Raw genomic sequence first — 18,269 nt, forward strand, 5'->3', positions numbered from 1 at the left:
GTGTGTGGATTGCAAAAGAAAATCGCTAGTCTACAGACACCAGGGGTGGAAAGAAACAAATTACATTTACTCTCGTTGCTGTAATTGAGTAGCTTTTTTGTGTACTTTTACTTTTTTGAGTACTTTCTAAAATCTGTAATTTTACTTTTACTTAAGTACATTTTGTTTCATGTAACTGTACTTTGTTACATTGGAAATAGATTCCATTAGAGTAAAATAAATCCTGCACGGACAGGAGTCTGCTCCATAGATATAATACATTGTGGTGTAATTGTTTAACATTTGTGCTATTGAACGTACCCTAGAGCTGTTGTTAGGATCAGCCAATAGAATGTGTTTATGTCTATGGCCTGCTCTGTTGATTCACGTGACGTCACTCACATTGCTGCATCGCGACAAAGTGAGAGCAAAAAATTCAGATGGAGAGTAAGAAGCTTGAGAATCTGCCGTCTGAAATAATAAAAAAGTCCATGTTTTGTGTAGTTTACGGCTGCTCCACTCATTCTAACTGAGAAAAAGAAAAGATATTTCATAGAGTACCATTTCACAGAGGTGAGAAATGAAAAAAAGCTCACAGAACAACGGCGTAAAAAGTGGATTTTAAACCTGCGTCTGCTGTCGGTAGGAGTAGAGTCTGCTGATGTCCGTGTCTGTAGAGACCACTCGGTCAGAGGTATGTTAGCGAGCTAACTTTGGCTGTGTTTATATAACCTTAAGTTGTCGTTAAATGCAAATTTATTATTTTTTACCTTCTTTCTTTCACCCCCGCTGCACACTGTGCACATAAAGCTGAACACCCTAATGTTATTTCACTACAGTACATGTCATAAAGTACTATTCAGTAATAGTATATGTATGTGTATGTGTAAAAACAAACCTCATGTATCCTTGACTGTCAGGCTAACGTGCCCCCCCCCCCAAAAAAAAAAGTAACTAAGTAATGTTTACTCTGAGTACATTTTAAGTGATCTACTTTTTTACTTGGGTAGATTTTTACACCAGTAACTTTACTTCTACTTTAAGTAAAATATATCAAAGTATCAGTACTTCTACTTAAGTAGATTTTTTCTGTACTCTTTCCTCCCCTGACAGACCGCCCACTTACGCATTGTGCATCAAAAAATAGCATAATACTTTTACCTTCGAAGCAGCACATATTAATGATGTCATGTGTATTGCCAGTTTCTTCAAAATACAACGTCATGTCGTGTTTTATGGCCTGAAGCCGTGTCATCTGATGGCGTTTGGTTTGACAAATCAGTCAGTTTGGTCTGACAAATGAGGATGTCCCAAAATGTACACCGTACACAAGCCGTGTCCAGCTTAAAGCCGGCCTTATAAGGAATGCTGTCGTACATAAATAACAGGGCATCCAAACAGCTATAAATCCACTACCCTGAGCGTTAGAGTGCTACAACCACAACACAAGTAAACGAAGTGCGAGCACAAAGCGGCAGTGAGTAGTTTTTTTAAATCAATTTAAAAAAAAAATATATTTTTTCTGTCTATTTTTAAATGGTCCACGGACCAGTGCCAGTCCAGGCCTGAGACCACGCCCTAAACACACAGATGTATGCTCGAAATAAGACCTGTGATGTAAAATATCAGTCAAAAATAACATTTTGACACTACGATATGTAGATATTAGGTAAATAATAGCTCAAACTAAATGATCTTTTATTAGTGGGTAGGGAGCTTTTGCATGGGCCCAGAAAAAAAACTTTTGTGCTTTTATTTTGAAGGGGATTTATGTATTTATTTTTGCGCAGAGCTATTCATGCACAATTACAAATATGTGCTTGAAATTCAAAAAGCACAACCTTTGTTAATAATATTCATCTACAGCAGGAAAACATTGTGTAAGTGTAACAGGTATAAGTCAATGTGATATTTCTGACAACAGATAATAATGAAGAAGGTAATCCATTGAACAACTGGTTTAGCATAAAACACCTCACCTCCCTCATTTTAATTTTATTGTCTCTACTCATTCTCTTTAAATGAGCTTTAAATGGAGTATTGTTTCAAAATGTTTATTTTTTATTTTAATACTTCATTTGGATAAATTGGATGAAGTTTTGAACATTTATTATGCAAATATCTTCTGTTCTGTTTCGTTTGACGTTGTGTGACTTTTTAGGTGTAACTCAACCAAAGAAAATGTTTCCTGGTGTAATGCTTAGAATAGCACTTTTTTTTAAAGAAGAGAAACATCACAAACAGCAAATCATCTGCTATTAGGATGCCCTATTTCTAAATTTTATTTTTATTTTTTATACTCTACAAATTTCCCATCAAAATATCAGCATTCCCAAGGCCAGCTGTAAGCATTTCTCAAAGCAACACACACAAACCACATCATACAGTACAATGTGCATTGCAATGGATTAGCAGAAGAGGAATAAAAGCAGGTTATATCAGCAGTTATTACTGGTATCAAACCAACAATGTCAGTAAGATGATAGTGGAGTCATGTCCACATACCAGGTGCGTTTTCCACAGATGCTGACGCCGCAGCACAAGAGTTTTCACAATCAGCATACAGGGAACGCATGCAAGGGCAATCAGCACCAACAAAACCTGGATCCCCATCTACAGACACAGACAAAGAGCGGTTATTCACAAAAGGCTGCTGTCATTCATATCTTGTAGGAAAACCTAAATCTGTACAGCTGTTGACAATCAACGGAAATTTTTATCAACATTCAATTTTTTTTTTAATGAATAATAGGGTGACCATACGTCCGGTTTTACCCTGACATGTCCTCTTTTCACATCTTGTCTTTACTGTCCAGCCGGATTTTACAAACTCATCAAAACGTCCAGGTTACCCAGGGACCCTGAACATATCTAGGGGAATGCGTTAATTTAAATGACCGTAACTCTGCTAATATTTGATAAATTCCTGCCATTTCTGAAAGCTAATGAGTTGCTCTTTACAGCCACTTTAATGTGAGTATGCTAATTTTACTCACATGTCACGGAATCATTAAAGATGCTGTTTTGACAAAACCGTCACACACGAGGAAAAGACGGATTGAAAGGGACCAAATACTGGTGGATTTCATTTAAACAACAAGACATAGTCATCAACATCCCACGCCAGATTGCTTGTCATTATGACTCGCAACCTTTTTCTTAAATGTCCTAAATCTAAGAACTTAGACGTATACATGAGAAAATATTATCACATCAGAATATAAAACTACAGTTTCTAAGAAAAGCTTTGAAGATACCTCGAACAGAGAGAGAGAAAAAAAAAAGGGCAATAATTCCGGGAAACATTTATTGCGAGCTTCTCATTTTGGAACTCCATCAAGGTATTGATATCCTGAAGCCACACACCAAATTTGGTTATTGTATCTTAAACGGTTTCTGAGAAAATCTGTCCCCTTTAACTCGGACGGACGGACGCACGGACGAACGGAGCTCAAACCTATATCCCCCCTTCCACTTTGTGGTGGGGGATAAAAATATCAGCAGGGAGATCCTGGTGGATGAAAAAACCTCCATGGAGGTTCAAAGAGGGATTTTAAACTTAAAATGTACGTAGAAAATTAAGGTACATTTTCCATCATCTGCTCTAGACTTCATCCCCTTATTGTCTCTACAGACTGCAGACAGAATAAAGCTCAGAGTCAGCATGGGATCATGTGATACAAACGTCCAGAGTTATTTATTGAAGTGTGTATTTAATGATTATGTACTGTTCTGTAAGCCTTGAGTTTTTTCATTTATTTTTGTGATTTCTATTTTTGTTTCAATGATTGAGTGATTTTAAGAAGGTCTATCATTTTTCAAGGACAGAATGTAATAATGCATAATAAAATTGATTGACTTCAGACTTTGTTATAAAGACAGAAATTGATTTTTAAACCTTATGAACAATATGTATTTACTATATTGTCTTTTGCCATTACAAGTTAGATTAAAAAAAAATGTTGAGTAATTTGAGTATGAAGAGGTCGGCCCAAGTCTCCACTTTTTTGAAAGTCAAAATATGGTCACTATGAATAAAAAACAATAACAATATTAACAGTGCTTTGACATGTCAAATCCTAGGAGAGTACCTGTCCACTGTAGAGAAATTTGTTGGTGGAGTCGCTGTAGTTGAAGAGACACATGTTGATGAAGTGGATGAGCAGACTTGGAGCATCCTTGGAGGTGAAGGCATCATAGGCAGTCCACTTATAGAAGACCAGCAGGACAAGGTATCCAAACAGGCTGAACATGAACACAATCTCTGGGATGAAGCCCAGGAAGATGTTCAGGGGCTTTTTGAAATACCTGCAGTGCAGTGAAAGTATTTCAACAGGAATGAAACGTTAGAGAGAGAATTCTGAGATCTTTTGGCTTCATAGTCTACGTCAGGGGTTCTCAAACTTTTAAGCCTGTGACCCCCAAAATCAAGGTGTCAGAGACCGGGGACCCCGACTGTACCTGAAGGTGGCTGAACACAGACATGATGAACATTAAAGAACAGTTATGTGGAGACAGGGCCATCTATAAGGGGGGATAAAGGGGGAGCTTTTTCTGGCCCATCCATACAGTCAGCAAAATGATGATCCATTGTTCTATGAATCTGTGATAACCACATTTATTTATTCATCTGAATATCCACTGTTATTTAGGAAGTTTATTATTGATTGGGCCATAGTATATAATCACCTTGAAGATGTTAATCCTTGATTTAATCAGAAATAAACTAGGTTAAAAGTGACCAAAAATGGTAGAAAAGGCTTTTAATTTAAAAAACACATACATTGCAAATTAAAGTGGCCAAAAACAGAAAAAGTGGTACAAAGGCTTTAAACTCAGTGTCAATATTGGAACAATTAGTAGGAACAATTAGTTTAAACTGGCGAGTCATGGGCATGACAACTGTGAATGTGGTTAAATTGGCAAAAATAAGCATATGTGGTGAAAAGAGGTTAAAAGTGACACTAATGGGTCAACATATGCAACATTAGGTAGGAAAAGTGGTGGAAAGGGTTTTTAAGTGCAAAAAATGTCTTGAAAAAAATGTGCAGAAATAAGGGTAATGTAGCAAAAATGCATTAAAAAGAGCAAAAAAGTGATGAAAATAGGTTAAAATATGGTAAGTTTGGTGTAGTTGCAGAAAGGGTGAAACAAGCAAAAATGAATTCAAATTAGATAGATATTCTTAGTTTCTTGAAAGCATCTGGTGACCCCCTCACACGTCTCGTGGGTCCTGTCCCCAAGGTTGAGAACCCCTGGTCTATATGACATCTGTATCATTTGATCTTAACTATAGCTGTGTTTCCATTACTATTAGTTCAATCAAAACTGGTAATGGATGTAATCAGATGTTTCCATATTGAAAAGTTTTGCAAAAGATTTACAAGACTCCGTCAGTGGAAACACGTTCAAAGCACAAAAATACTTTGTTGAAATATGGCTTTTATTCTGCTATTAGAAACACAGCTTATGATGAACGTCATTTGTTTTACTGTAACAACTGATGTTTACTTAGAGGTAACAGGAAGCATCAGCTCTTACAGGTGGTTGAAGAGGCTGAGGCTGACTCCAAACAGCATGTGGAACACACCGAGGATCACTGACATCTTCATTTTGAAGGAATTGAGGAAAGTCAGTTTGTTGGTGGCAACATTCCAAATCTGTGAAACCAAACAAAAAGGTGAGCAAGAGTTTAGAACAACACAACATTGACGATTTGAAAAATGTATCTAAATGGTGGTTTAAAAGATGTAAATAGTTTGTTTTTAAAATAAGTGTTGAGGCACATTTTCCGTTTCCTGAAGTTAACATTGATTAGTCAAGTGTGCAACCAGCTGTGTCAAGTGTGAATTCACACCCCTAATCAAACCTCATCTATGCTTGACATCTTGTGTATTTTTCCTTACTTTTAAAAGTCGGTCAGTGGACCCGTTAAAGGGATCCTCCACTGTTTTTACATACGTAGCCTAAAACCTTTAAATTAAGCAATCTTGAACACTCTGAAGAGTACACTAAGGCAAAATACACTTTTTTCTTCAAGCAAAAAACATGTATTCATGCCACTCAAGTTGTGGTTTGTGAAAAACAATAAAAAAAGATATATATGAAGAATTGTGATGTTAAAGTAAAAGTACCTCACATTTGTAATGTTTTTAGCATTGTTACATAACACCACTGCTGCTGAGCTACTGGTTTTATAGTCTTTTTAAAAGTTTCCATCATGTGCCTTGTTTCTTTCCTCTTTTGGTCTGAACCAGCCTCTAAAGCTTTCTTTGTTGATCCATGTGCTTTTGACCAGCTACTCTTTCTTTCTCCACTGCTTTTGCTTTGCACTGCTCTTTCATCGTTGGGTGAACATTAACAGGACTTACATAAGGCACTATAAAATACATTTTATTTTTTTACAAATTCCATTCATTTAATTTTTTTTGGTTTACTGAATCTGAGCAGATTTACTAAGTTTTGATCAACTTAATTGAATAGAACCTAATTTAAATTATCCTGATGATATTATTCCAGATGATTAGACAAATATAGACACAAGATGCATCAGTTATTTCACATAGGGGCCAGAATATTAGAAGCTATCAAGTTATCATGAAACCACAATGTTTCAGACTCTACAATCTCTGGAATCAGTCTCATCCACAACACACAACTTGTTCCCACAGATCTTCTGAAGCACTGATGAGATGCCGGAGGCTGCTCAGCCCCTCCCTCCCTGTTTGTAGCTTCACCAAAAACAAGCAGAGCTTCACAGACACAAAAGTTAAGCGGGAACTGCTCAGCTCTGTATTTAAGAGTGCGTGATGAGATGTATTGTATTGCGGGGCCGGGGAAAGAATGAACAGCCCCTTCATGATGACGGCGTTTCATTCACAATATGCCACTTTTAGTGGATTTAATTTTTCCTGGTCGATTTAATGATTCCTTTACGTGGAAGATATAGGGAATAGGGCCCTTCATACCTGATGAGCATCTTCATGTTTTTGCGGTCAAGTAAAACCGGTCTAATCCTGTCCTGTGACTTGTCCCAAGTAAGTCTGTCCAGAGAGCAAGCGCTGAGGCCTTTGTGCTCACATATAGCACAAAGGCCTCAGCTACATATCTACATATTGCAAAGGTAACATGTAGAAATTACACCCCCCCAGGAACAACTCATCGGATCTATATGATTCACATAAATGGCCTATTGGGAGTTAAAAATTGCTAATTTTGCCAAAAAGTGACTGATTTGCCTGTATGATTAAGCAGCTTTCAGTCAAAATGACAACTAGTGCTGCTTTTGGTTGCTCTAAAAAAACAGGAAAAGTTAAATATGTCAATGTAACCCTCTTTAGTTCTCTTAAGGGACCTTTACTCTCCCTTAAACAGTGCCCAGCTGATGCTCTGATGGCTGAAGATAGAAAGTAAATCATGGACTGTTGAAGACACACAAACCCTAAGATTAGAAGTCCCTCAGCTGCACACTGTTTAAGGGAGAGCTTTTCTTCTCTGCTTCTTTGTCTTCTACAAAACCACAGAGTTGGAACTGTCACCCCCCGCGGTCACGGATTTTCTCCGGTCACAACTGTTTTTATCGTCTTTCGGTAAACAAAAGAGAGTTTCACTGTTTCACTCCAATAGAAAACAATGGGATATTAACAAGCAGTGGGGGTGTGTGACATCATCAATCACGTGATTTTAAGATTACAGAACACATGCTCTAAAACTTTAAAGTAGTCCCATTTTTAAAATGTAATAAAACGAACATGGTGCAAAATAATGCATATTGTTAGGTATAGAACTTCTAATAAGTACATTTCAAAGATTTTCAGCCACATTTGTAAAAAGAGTAGAGGATACTTTTAAATGCTCTTGATTAGTGTCACTGGTCCAGAAGAGTGCAGCATGCTGGTGTAACATTGACATTCCTGTGGATGCCCAGGCAGTGCAGTCAGGAAGCACAACTATCAGACACCGGTAAGTCCTTTTATTGCAAACCTAAGATCGATAGGCTAAAGGTCATCACGACTTAGCACAATAGCAAAATGGTCCGTTACATGCCAGTAAAGGCTAAAACAAAGGCTATAAAAGGAGCAGGTTTCTCACTCAAAGGGATGAGTATTATAAGGACGGGATAAGGCAGTGTACGAAGCCTGTTCTAACACTCAATATAAACACAAGATGTTAGAAGTTATTTAACAGAAGAAGCTCAAAAAGCCACTGACATTTTCACAAAGTATTATATAAATCCAACTGATTATGTTATTCTTGTTTACTTTTGTTAATTAATTTAATAAAAAAAATTTAGCCTGTGTGTGACAAATATTAAAACCGCAAAAGAGCTGATACCTATTAGTAATCATTTATAATAGGGATGCACCGAAATATTTTTTCTGGCCGAAACCAAAAACAAAAAATGAGGAAACCAAGGCCGAAAACCAAAACACTGAAAGAAGGTATTATGCAAATGTTTAGTCCCATTGCATTTATATTGGTATAAATGTGTACTAATCTCACCAAAATCAAAACACTACAATTGTGTAGTTTAATATTAATGCTTCCAAAGCACTGACATTCTAACAATGCACACTGTGTTTGCTCGCGTCTTTACAACATCCTGTTTCAGTCAATTTAATTTGGTGAGAAAAGTGTTTAGAAACTGAAAATTTACTTTTGGGCAATTTTCGGCCGAAAATCTTCGGTGGCCAGAATTTCAGTGCATCACAAATGTATGTATCAAATGATTACATTAATAGTGCTAATTTAACACAAAAAAATAATAAATCCACTACTTTCTGCAAAAAAATGGGGATGTAAATGCATTCAGTTTCACTTTGGCTCTAGGATTTATTCATACAATATAAATATGAATAAGGAACCTCTCTGTTATTTTACTTTATAAACTTGATATAAAAGTAAAAATGCTTCCAGGGTTTTTCACGATACACATGTGTTAACTTCGATTTTTGTTGCTATGGTGTCAGTTACATACCGGGTCAATCCCAAGTGGATAGGGTCCATTAAAGACCCCAGGGACCGCAGGATCTAGCTGCAGAACTGCATTTGTATCCAGGGTATCGAACCTAGGAAGAAACAGCAGCAAATGTTGAACAGAACTTATAAATGGGCATCGATGAAATCTGATTTTTGCTTCATGTCCTAATGTTTGAAGGAGATAAAAAGAAATGGATCGGTCCGGCAGCTGAAGCAGATGAAAGAGAAAGACAAACACACAGATCTCTCTCTCTATCAATCGCTTTCCTTCCCTCGTTTATTTCCTCCTGTTGGAGAAGCTCACATAAGACATAAACTAACGTTGGGACGATATACAGTACATACGTCTAAAAAAAATTAGAATATTTCAATGTTTTTGTCACTCATTTCAGAAAGTGAAACCCATATATTATAGACTTATGACACATAGAGTTAAATATTTTAAGCCACAAGATGATTTTGACCTACAGATTGGGTTTTACACTAGGGATGTCCCAACACAGCTTTTTCACTTGATACAATACCAATATTACAGCCTTGAGTTGGCCGATAACGATACAATATGAGCACGAATCATACATGCTGTTCGATAAAATCCGATATTCCTTTTCTGGCTGATATTGGACAGATATCCAATATCAATATCGGATCAGGAACCCTTACTTTACGCCGATCTGATCGGATCAGCCAATATTTTGCATTTTATGCAATTAATGTGATCGTCTCTAATGTCTTAATTTGTCGATCTGAATAATGACGTAATGAAACTTTCTGTAGATTCTCTCATTGCATTGTTTTATCATCTCATTCACATCGAAGAGTTGTTTGCTTTACGTGACACAGCTTTCTTTCATTCACATTTGTGCACAAAGGTGAAAACCTACGAGTGAACGGCAAAAATGTCCATCGTTTGGAGCGGTTGGACTTCTTCCCCATTCTACTGGCTGTGAAAGCAGGGACAGCGTCTGTGTGTGTTTGTGTGTGTGTGTTTGTTTAGTTTATTCAGCCCAAGCATGTTAAAAGGGTGAGTCCTAGAGCAGAGCGATGTGCTCCTGTTTACTTTTGCTTTTATACCAGACCCTTATGTACGTTTCAGGGACACAAAAGTGTGCGCATGCTCGTGTATGTGCCCCACCTGCACCTGTGAATACTGACTATAAGTAACAGCGGGTTTTATGATGCCACAGTCAGGAAATATGTCTATAATGCTATATGCTTTATGTAGTTCCAGTGTCTTCCTTCTTCATCTCCAACTCCCTTGTAGTCGACACGGCTGCTGTTCAGGGACTAAATTAAATGGTTTTCAAGTGACGGAGTTCACATTTAAATCTGAAATTTTTTTTTGCAAGTGCTCGGTCTACAGTGCATTTTCAATAGTGGAGCCATGACGCTCTTGTGCATGCAATGTTATGTTCAAGTCCTGCATGGAAATTCTTCAACTCTTCCACTCACTCACAGTCACAATTGGTCCAGAAAGTTTGGTACCGTTTCATTTCCCGTGAATCTGTATCAGGTAATACTGAAGGAATTTGGTTGGTACCTATTAAAAAAAAAAAACCTGAATTCATATGATTGAATTGGTGATCATTTTTTTAAACTCACTGATCGGCGATTGGCCCAAAAATCCTGATCGTGTAAAGCCTACTACAGATAATGAAAACCCAAAATTCAGTGTCTCAGAAAATTTGAATATTGCACAATTACATTTTAAACAGGAATGTCAGGCTTCCTAAAAGTCGGTTGATTTCTATCCACTTAATATTCGTTGGGCCTCCTTTTGCATGAATGACTGCATCAGTACAGCATGGCATGGAGGTCGTTAACCTGTGGTACTGCTCAGGCAGAATGGAAGCCCAGGTTGCTTTGATAGCAGCCTTCAGGTCACCTGCATTGTTGGCTCTAGTGTCTCTCATCTTTATCTTAACAATAACCCATAGATTCTGTATAGAGTTCAGCTCAGGCCAGTCTGCAGGCCAATCACGCTCAGTAAGTTCATGTACTGATTGTTTTAAGAATGTCATGATGACATGATTGGGTTTTCATTTCAGTTGTTCATGTCTATTTGTGCGTTCTATTTGAGTGGTACTTTTTGCACTCTAAATAAGAAAAATTGGTCTTGTTTATGTTATTGTTTTATTTTATTTGTAAGTATGCCCAGAGTTAATTGATATTTTTTTTTATGTTTACAAGTGATTGCATCATTAACATGAGACCGTTATCATATCATAAATGGAAATGGTAAATGGACTTGATTTATATAGTGCTTTATCACCACACTGAAGCAGTCTCAAAGCACTTTACATATCAGCTCATTCACCCAATCACTCTCACATTCACACACCAGTGGGACAGGACTGCCATGCAAGGCGCTAGTCGACCACTGGGAGCAACTTAGGGTTCAGTGTCTTGCCCAAAGACACTTCGACACATAGTCAGGTACTGGGATCGAACCCCCAATCTCTCGATCAGAAGACGACCCTCTACCACCTGAGCCACGGTCGCCCGATATCATATCATATCATATCATATCATGAACTCTGTATATCATCCCAACCCTATCATAAAGTATAGGTAAAATATGAAGTAACTGTTGGGCCTTCTCCCTTTGCACGTGCATTCAATTTCTTTCTTAAATGGATCCTCCACTGTTTTTACAAATGTGGCTTAAAACCTTTGAAATGTCCTTATTAGAAGATCTATGTCTCTGATGGATGAAGTTAGCGAGTGAATCACGGAATGTTGAAGACAAACAAACCCTGAGGATAGAAGTCTTTTTGGGTGGAAGTCCTTCAACAGTCTGTGATGTACTCTCTGCACTGTTTAAGGGAGAGTAAAGGTCTCTTAGGAGAGCTCTTCTTCTCTGCTTCATTGTCTACTATCAAACTGCAGAGTTGGAACTGTGATCATACATTTTTTTTTTTCAGGTTACATCAATTTTTATCCTCTTTCAGTAAACAAAATAAATTTACATCCGTATCTTTAACTTTTCCTGATTATTTAAAGCAACCAAAAACAGCACAAGTTGGCATTTCAACAGAAAAAGCTGCTAAAATATCTAAAAAGAAGGCTGAATGCTTCACTCCAATAAAAAAACAATACGATATTTACAGACAAACGGGGCTGTGTGGCATCATCAATCACATGATTTCAAGATGGCAGAACACAAGTTCTAAAATGGTAAAGTAGTCCCATTTTTAAAAGGCAATTAAATGAATATGGTTCATAATAATGTGTTTAGTTAGACATAGATCTTCCGATGAGTACATTTTAAATATTTGAGGACACATTTGTAAAAACAGTTGAGGATCAGCATGTCAGCTGACTTACGACCAGTTGGCTCCTTTGGGTCCAAACATGGGCCTGACACTCCAACCAGAACCAAACATGTTGAGCGATTTGGAGAAGCAGTCGTTGTAAATGACGCCCGTGTAGATGGAGAAAACCCCCATCAGGAGGATAATGTATCGGCCAGAAAATACCATGTTAAACATCTACAAAGCAGAGAACGCAGAGATCAGGGGGGGACATTTAATTTTTTCTTTTCAGGTTTTTGAAGTTTGCATTACTTGTTTATGTGTTTCCTTACCTCATTGTCACTCTTCTGTGCAACAAGGCGACTCTCTCTAATGACCAGGTAGAGGGCGGCACAGGTCATCAACAAACCATGACCCATGTCTCCGAACATCACGGCAAACAGGAAGGGAAATGTGATGATGGTGTACGGAGCTGACAGGTCAAACATAGACAACTAAGTCTAAGCTCGTCATGCACTTTCTTGTTCTTTTCTCTTTCATACTTGTCAAAGTTTAGGATTCTATATCTTATTATTACATGGAAATCATAACCTTTTGCTATCTACTTTATCAAATTTAATTTCAAACCGAACTCAGAACACTTTCCATAATGGAGAAAATTTACGACAACTAAAGAACAAATGATGGACCTATGTGTCAGAAAATAAGGACAAAAATAAGTACTTCATTTACACTTGAAAACTCGAGAAATCTAAATTGTTTAGGGAACACTAATAAAAAAAATAATAATAATTTTGATGCTGAGTGTATTTGTTTGATAGAGTATTGTACTCAGAGATGATATGCATGTGTGAGGAACCTGGGTTGATTTCCCTGTAGTTCCCAATGCCATAGGCGTCAACAATGTTCTGGAAGCCAGAGGTAAATTTGTTGGTCTTATTGAAGGTGGGCGGAGTCTGCTTGGTCTGCATCCTGTTTAGAATGGACGGCACAGTGGAACCGCTTCTCTCCTGTCAAATAAAGCCACACCGGTTAAACTAAATCACATACCACTTTAATACAGAAAGACAGGTTAGAGATGCAAGTCATTTTTAGAAACTGTTTGGGTCTGTACTATGAAGCTGGATTTCCTCTATCGCGCTAACTTCCAGGACTAATTCTGTGTGTGCTATACTACAACGCTGGTTATCTTCTTCCCTGGCTAAATCACCGTGGTAATTTAAGCTGAACACCTAACCTGGTCAGGACTAGGTAATGAAGTGGATACAATCAAAGCAAGCACAAAAGTCCCGCCTCATGCTCAATCAGTTCTCTTGGAAAACGACCTGCCCATTGTTATGAGATCTGACAGCTGCGTTTAGGAAATAAATAATATTAATAATGAATGCAATCCTTTCATTGACCAATGACATCTTTTAAGAAAGATATAGATTCACCTCTGATGGACTGATCTACAGTCAGCTGATGAAGCCAGTGTCTGGGCGATATGACCTTTATTAAATATCTCAATATTTTCCAGCCACATCATGATACACGATATACATCTCAATATTTTGCCCTTGCCTTGAGATGATACTGTGATGCATACAATGAAACCAGAATGGCAATACTCAATATATATTGATGTTTTCTCTGTGGTGTAATTAGGGTTTCCACTAACTATTATAGCATAGCGTACCTGTTCGTTTCTTTTTTCAGAGGCAAACTCTTAAAAAGACCCATAGATTAATTAACTAATTCATTAATTCATGTATTCTGGGGTAATGCAAAGAGCCTCAGTCCTGTAAGATAATATAATAAAATATAAATATATTCCACCTTATGATGTAGGCTGATCTGCATGAACAGCAGCATCAGAGCCAAGAACAAGGTAAAAGAGAGTGAAACTGATCAGTGTCTGTTTAATCTCTGTTTATAATCTCACTCATTTAAGCATTAATACTCATCAATTCCTGCATTAATTACTTGCTGCTTTTACTGCAGCAACAGTGTTGTTTTTGGTCTGAATTATGGATTTTAATTCTTCATATTTTTAAAGAATTATTCCTCAATTGTGTCGTAAATTACTCTCCACAGTTTATCCGTGATTGTGATTGGTCTGACGCTGTATAATCTCCTCCCCTGTCACTAGAGCTCATACGTAGCCAGGCTGGAATCAACACGCTTAACCTAGCGAGTTGGAATCAAGATTCGTAGGACAGCTTCTGTCTGACGAACAATGTTTGGTTAGGTGAAGCCCACTAATGAAGCTAAATCCAGGATAAAATGATCTATCTTTGTAGCATAGGTCCTAAATGAACAAATCAAACTCACCGTCCCTCTGCGCAGGGCAAACTGGATGGAGTCCAAATCAGAGACAGGGCACCACACCTCAGCTATCAGACACTTCTGGGTGACGTCAATGTTGCAGAGGTTTAACGTGTGGTAGATGGCCTTCATCTTTCTGACTTTGATAAACCACACCCGCATGGTCTTTGAGGCAGCCTGCAGAACCCTCTGACGATGGTCCTCTGTTTGGTTCAGCACCTGGAGCAGCACCAGGAGGGATTAGCTTTGGATCTCAGCTGTTCTAACATTTTAATTCTATTTTACAAATGACACAAAAATGTACAAAAACTCTGTTGTCACCTGCACACAAAGCATAAATGATTGCTAAATATTAGGGATGTGCGATATTGACAAAAAAAATGTATCCCGATAATTTCTAGTATTTATCACGATAACGATAAAAATCACAATAAATAAAAAAATACATTAAAAAATTCACAACTTAGTGTAAACAGGTTACAAACACAAATAAATGTACAACAACTGCTGACTCAAACAGCTCATGAGCTGATATTTTATGGAATATATTTGTGCATGTGGATTACTATTAGTGTTATTGGCATGTAATTCATTTATTTCCTAACTTGAAAAAAAAATTATTAAAAAAATAAAAAGCACATTAAAAGCACAAATAACTTCAATAGTGTTTTTACTGCTGATGAAATATAATTAAAAATATTACGTTTCACAAATTAGGATGAATGAATAGTGACATTAGTTATTATGCTAACATTTATTTCACACAACGTGTGACATGTTTAGCTTTTATTCTTCCATACAAGTGTTGAATCTGACCATAAACAAATCGATGGCTCTCTGTGGCTTTATGACAGTAAGACGTGTTCTTTTTACTTGGTCTATTATTCCATATATGGAGTGGTTAGTGTTAGCACTTAGCTCAGTCTGTGTGTTGTGTGTTAGCCTAGCATTGTTAGCTTTAGTTGAGTTTCCAGTTCATAATCGTTGCTACAGGTTCATCTCTGTCCCCGTGTTTGTGGAACTTTGGGTGGATCTGACGGAGGAACTTGAATCGTTTCCCTTTGTTGGATGTTGTCTGGTCTTAACCAAATAGTGGTCCATGATGTATCGCAGCATAGTAGCTTCAGGTAGCCGTGATAAACACCTCACACACAGACAGAGCTTCTGTAAACAGCGTTCCGCTCCAGAGAATAATAAGTTGTTGACAACACACAGGGACAAATGGCCCGTGGCCCTCACTAATTTCCGAAATGCGAATTTATCGTTTATATCGAGGGATGACATATTCTTACCGGTGAGAATGTTTTTGACGATAAATCATAAATGATAAAATATCACACATTCCTACTACATATGAAACAAATAGTCACAATGTCAAACGAGACTGCACCATAATAATTCCTTTTACTTTTCATATTGGAATATCTGCTTTTTTATTCACAGTATGTTCAGGTTTTTTTTTCTTGTCTGCACATATTGTCAAAGGTCAACACTATATGTAGTGCAATCTTTTCATGACAGCAATGCATGTTTTATTATTGCAAGTAAACAAATGAATTTATGTTATTGCATAATGTGACCACCACCAGCCCTCCCTAAGGAAGGGTAAGAAAAACCTTATTAAAGGGAGAATATAAAAAGAGAGGGCAGTGTTACACCTAGGTGAGGGGGAAGGGAACAGGGAAGAGGGAGTCAGGATAGGACAATGGGAGGTGTGGGGAAGAATCGGCTATTTTAAGGTGAGAGTTAGGGCTGGGCGATTTTGCCTAAAAGAACATCCCAGAATTTTTAAAGAAAAATTCGAGTTTCAATTGGATTTTCTTTTTCAATGCGCCTAAAAATGACTGCAGGCATCAGATATATTGTCAAAAGTGCAACTTTATTGCAGTGATTGTCCTCAAGAGGTAAAATGCATAGAATAATCCCAAAAAAAGTAAATGAGGCTCTGTCATTCAACAATTTCAAGCTTTAACCCAGGATTAAGCAAAAGGGCAACAGCAACTTTACAGTAGCTTAAATTTTCTGATTAAGAAATCAGATAACTACATATTTTATAACATACATTATAATTTTGAAAATAATAATAACCTCTTCCCTTAGCATCTCAACAGAGTGCGAATAAAAAATTAAACATGCCTTTGGCACACATATAGCCTACTCAAAGGGTAAACAAATGTAAACATTGCGCAACAGTAACCCACAACGATGGAACGCGAAAAAGGCCGAAAAAACTGTGGTGGGAAAAAAAATGTAAAATAAAAAATTGAAAATCGAATTTGCAAAATAAAAATAGTTTTTATCTACAAATTTGATCAATCAATATTTTTTTGCCCAGCCCTAGTGAGAGAGCAATGTGATGTTACAGTTGTGCGTATTGTGTTGTGTAATCAGTTAAGCCAATCTGGTGACAAGTGTGGAGAAATTGACAGTGAAAGTGACATAGCACCCAGCTTACAGTAACTGTAATGGTGATGGCCATGAACAGAGGGAAGGAGTGAGTGGTTATATCTAGAACTGATATTTGAGATCAACATACCTAAGGTTTAGCCCAGTACGAGCTTATCCCACAGCCCAAGGCAGTGTAACCACGAGTCTGAATTGCAATGTTCTGTTAACCCAGGCGCCGCCCCGGGCCCGAAAGTGCAGTCAGGCCGGCAGCAACAACAGGAGCCAAGAAGCCCAGGCCAACCCCACGACCGAGCAGCACCCTCAAAGATCCCAGGTCACGATGCGTTAACCGCCCCCACATACACACCCGAGAAAGCAACAAAGAGCTATTGAAGATATTCACATTATCTTCAATGATCTGACTCAGTGAGGTTTATCGTGGAGCGGACTCCTCCTGTGCAGCTTAACCTGGAAAAACTTCCAATAAACTGTAGGAGTGTTTCCAGGATTTATGACCATTCCTTCAGAGGCTAATTCAGGTCAGGTCTGGTTCGTTGGCTCTGCTCTGATTCAGCTCGAGGCGTGCAGTTATTTTGAAGGGTGTGTAAAGTTCTGGAGTACCCACATGTAATATAGCCCTCATTCAAAGTTAAAGGGTGTGACTCTATTGTTATAAGCAAGATAGAAACGAATACTTCTCTGTGATTTACTAAATATTTATAGATGGAGATAAATGCTCTGCCATTGAGTGTTTTGAATTAAGAAAGTTAATTCACAATGACAGATTGATGATTGCAACTGACTGTTACACACACATTTTGTGAGACAGGAGGAGGAAGGATGAGTCTATCAACAAAAGTTAATCCATTGATATCAACACAGATTTAGGAAATAATTGTTTTTTTTTGTCTCCAGTTTTTTTTCTCTGTAAATAGATGTTACAAAATCTATTTCACACTTTGATATTTCTGTAGATCAGCTTCAAGCTTTGCCTGTAACCAGTTACTGCTCCCTCTCTGACGCAAAGCCTGGATGGAAACCCCGTTGAACTCAGGCTTTGGAATGGCCTCCCTCCCCAACATCATTTCCCTGTCTTCCTGTGGAACATACCCATTGTGTGGAGTTAGCCATTGTCTGACTCAGACTGCTATGAGATCATTTTGATACCTGACACATTTGAGGTCGATTGTATACACACAGCTAATTAATCATATGTATGTTTTGAACAGCTTGTATTGTCCAGGATATTTTCCATTAAAGTGTATCTGTAGTGTAAATGTATATAACAAAAACAAAACAAAAAATATGACATTAAAAGGAGTTTTTAGAAACTATGGAGAGCTGTAATTTTTGTCAGAATAT

The 18,269-nt window shown here is 37.6% G+C and overlaps 1 protein-coding gene across 7 annotated transcripts in view; it reads right to left on the reverse strand.

The window, feature by feature from the left end:
• atp6v0a1b (ATPase H+ transporting V0 subunit a1b) overlaps positions 1–18,269 on the reverse strand; it is a 48,109-nt gene that overhangs the window by 17,495 nt on the left and 12,345 nt on the right. For all 7 annotated transcript variants that reach the window (XM_028475816.1, XM_028475817.1, XM_028475822.1 and 4 more), the window contains exons 10-17: positions 14,526–14,738; positions 13,072–13,222; positions 12,545–12,684; positions 12,286–12,449; positions 8,957–9,047; positions 5,521–5,639; positions 4,071–4,287; positions 2,485–2,592 (exon numbers count right to left, since the gene is read on the reverse strand). In XM_028475816.1, the coding sequence (XP_028331617.1) occupies positions 2,485–2,592; positions 4,071–4,287; positions 5,521–5,639; positions 8,957–9,047; positions 12,286–12,449; positions 12,545–12,684; positions 13,072–13,222; positions 14,526–14,738 (1,203 nt within the window). The remainder of the gene's footprint in view (positions 1–2,484; positions 2,593–4,070; positions 4,288–5,520; positions 5,640–8,956; positions 9,048–12,285; positions 12,450–12,544; positions 12,685–13,071; positions 13,223–14,525; positions 14,739–18,269) is intronic.

This window comes from Gouania willdenowi, chromosome 19, assembly GCF_900634775.1.
Source record: "Gouania willdenowi chromosome 19, fGouWil2.1, whole genome shotgun sequence".
Taxonomy (NCBI): Eukaryota; Metazoa; Chordata; class Actinopteri; order Blenniiformes; family Gobiesocidae; genus Gouania; species Gouania willdenowi.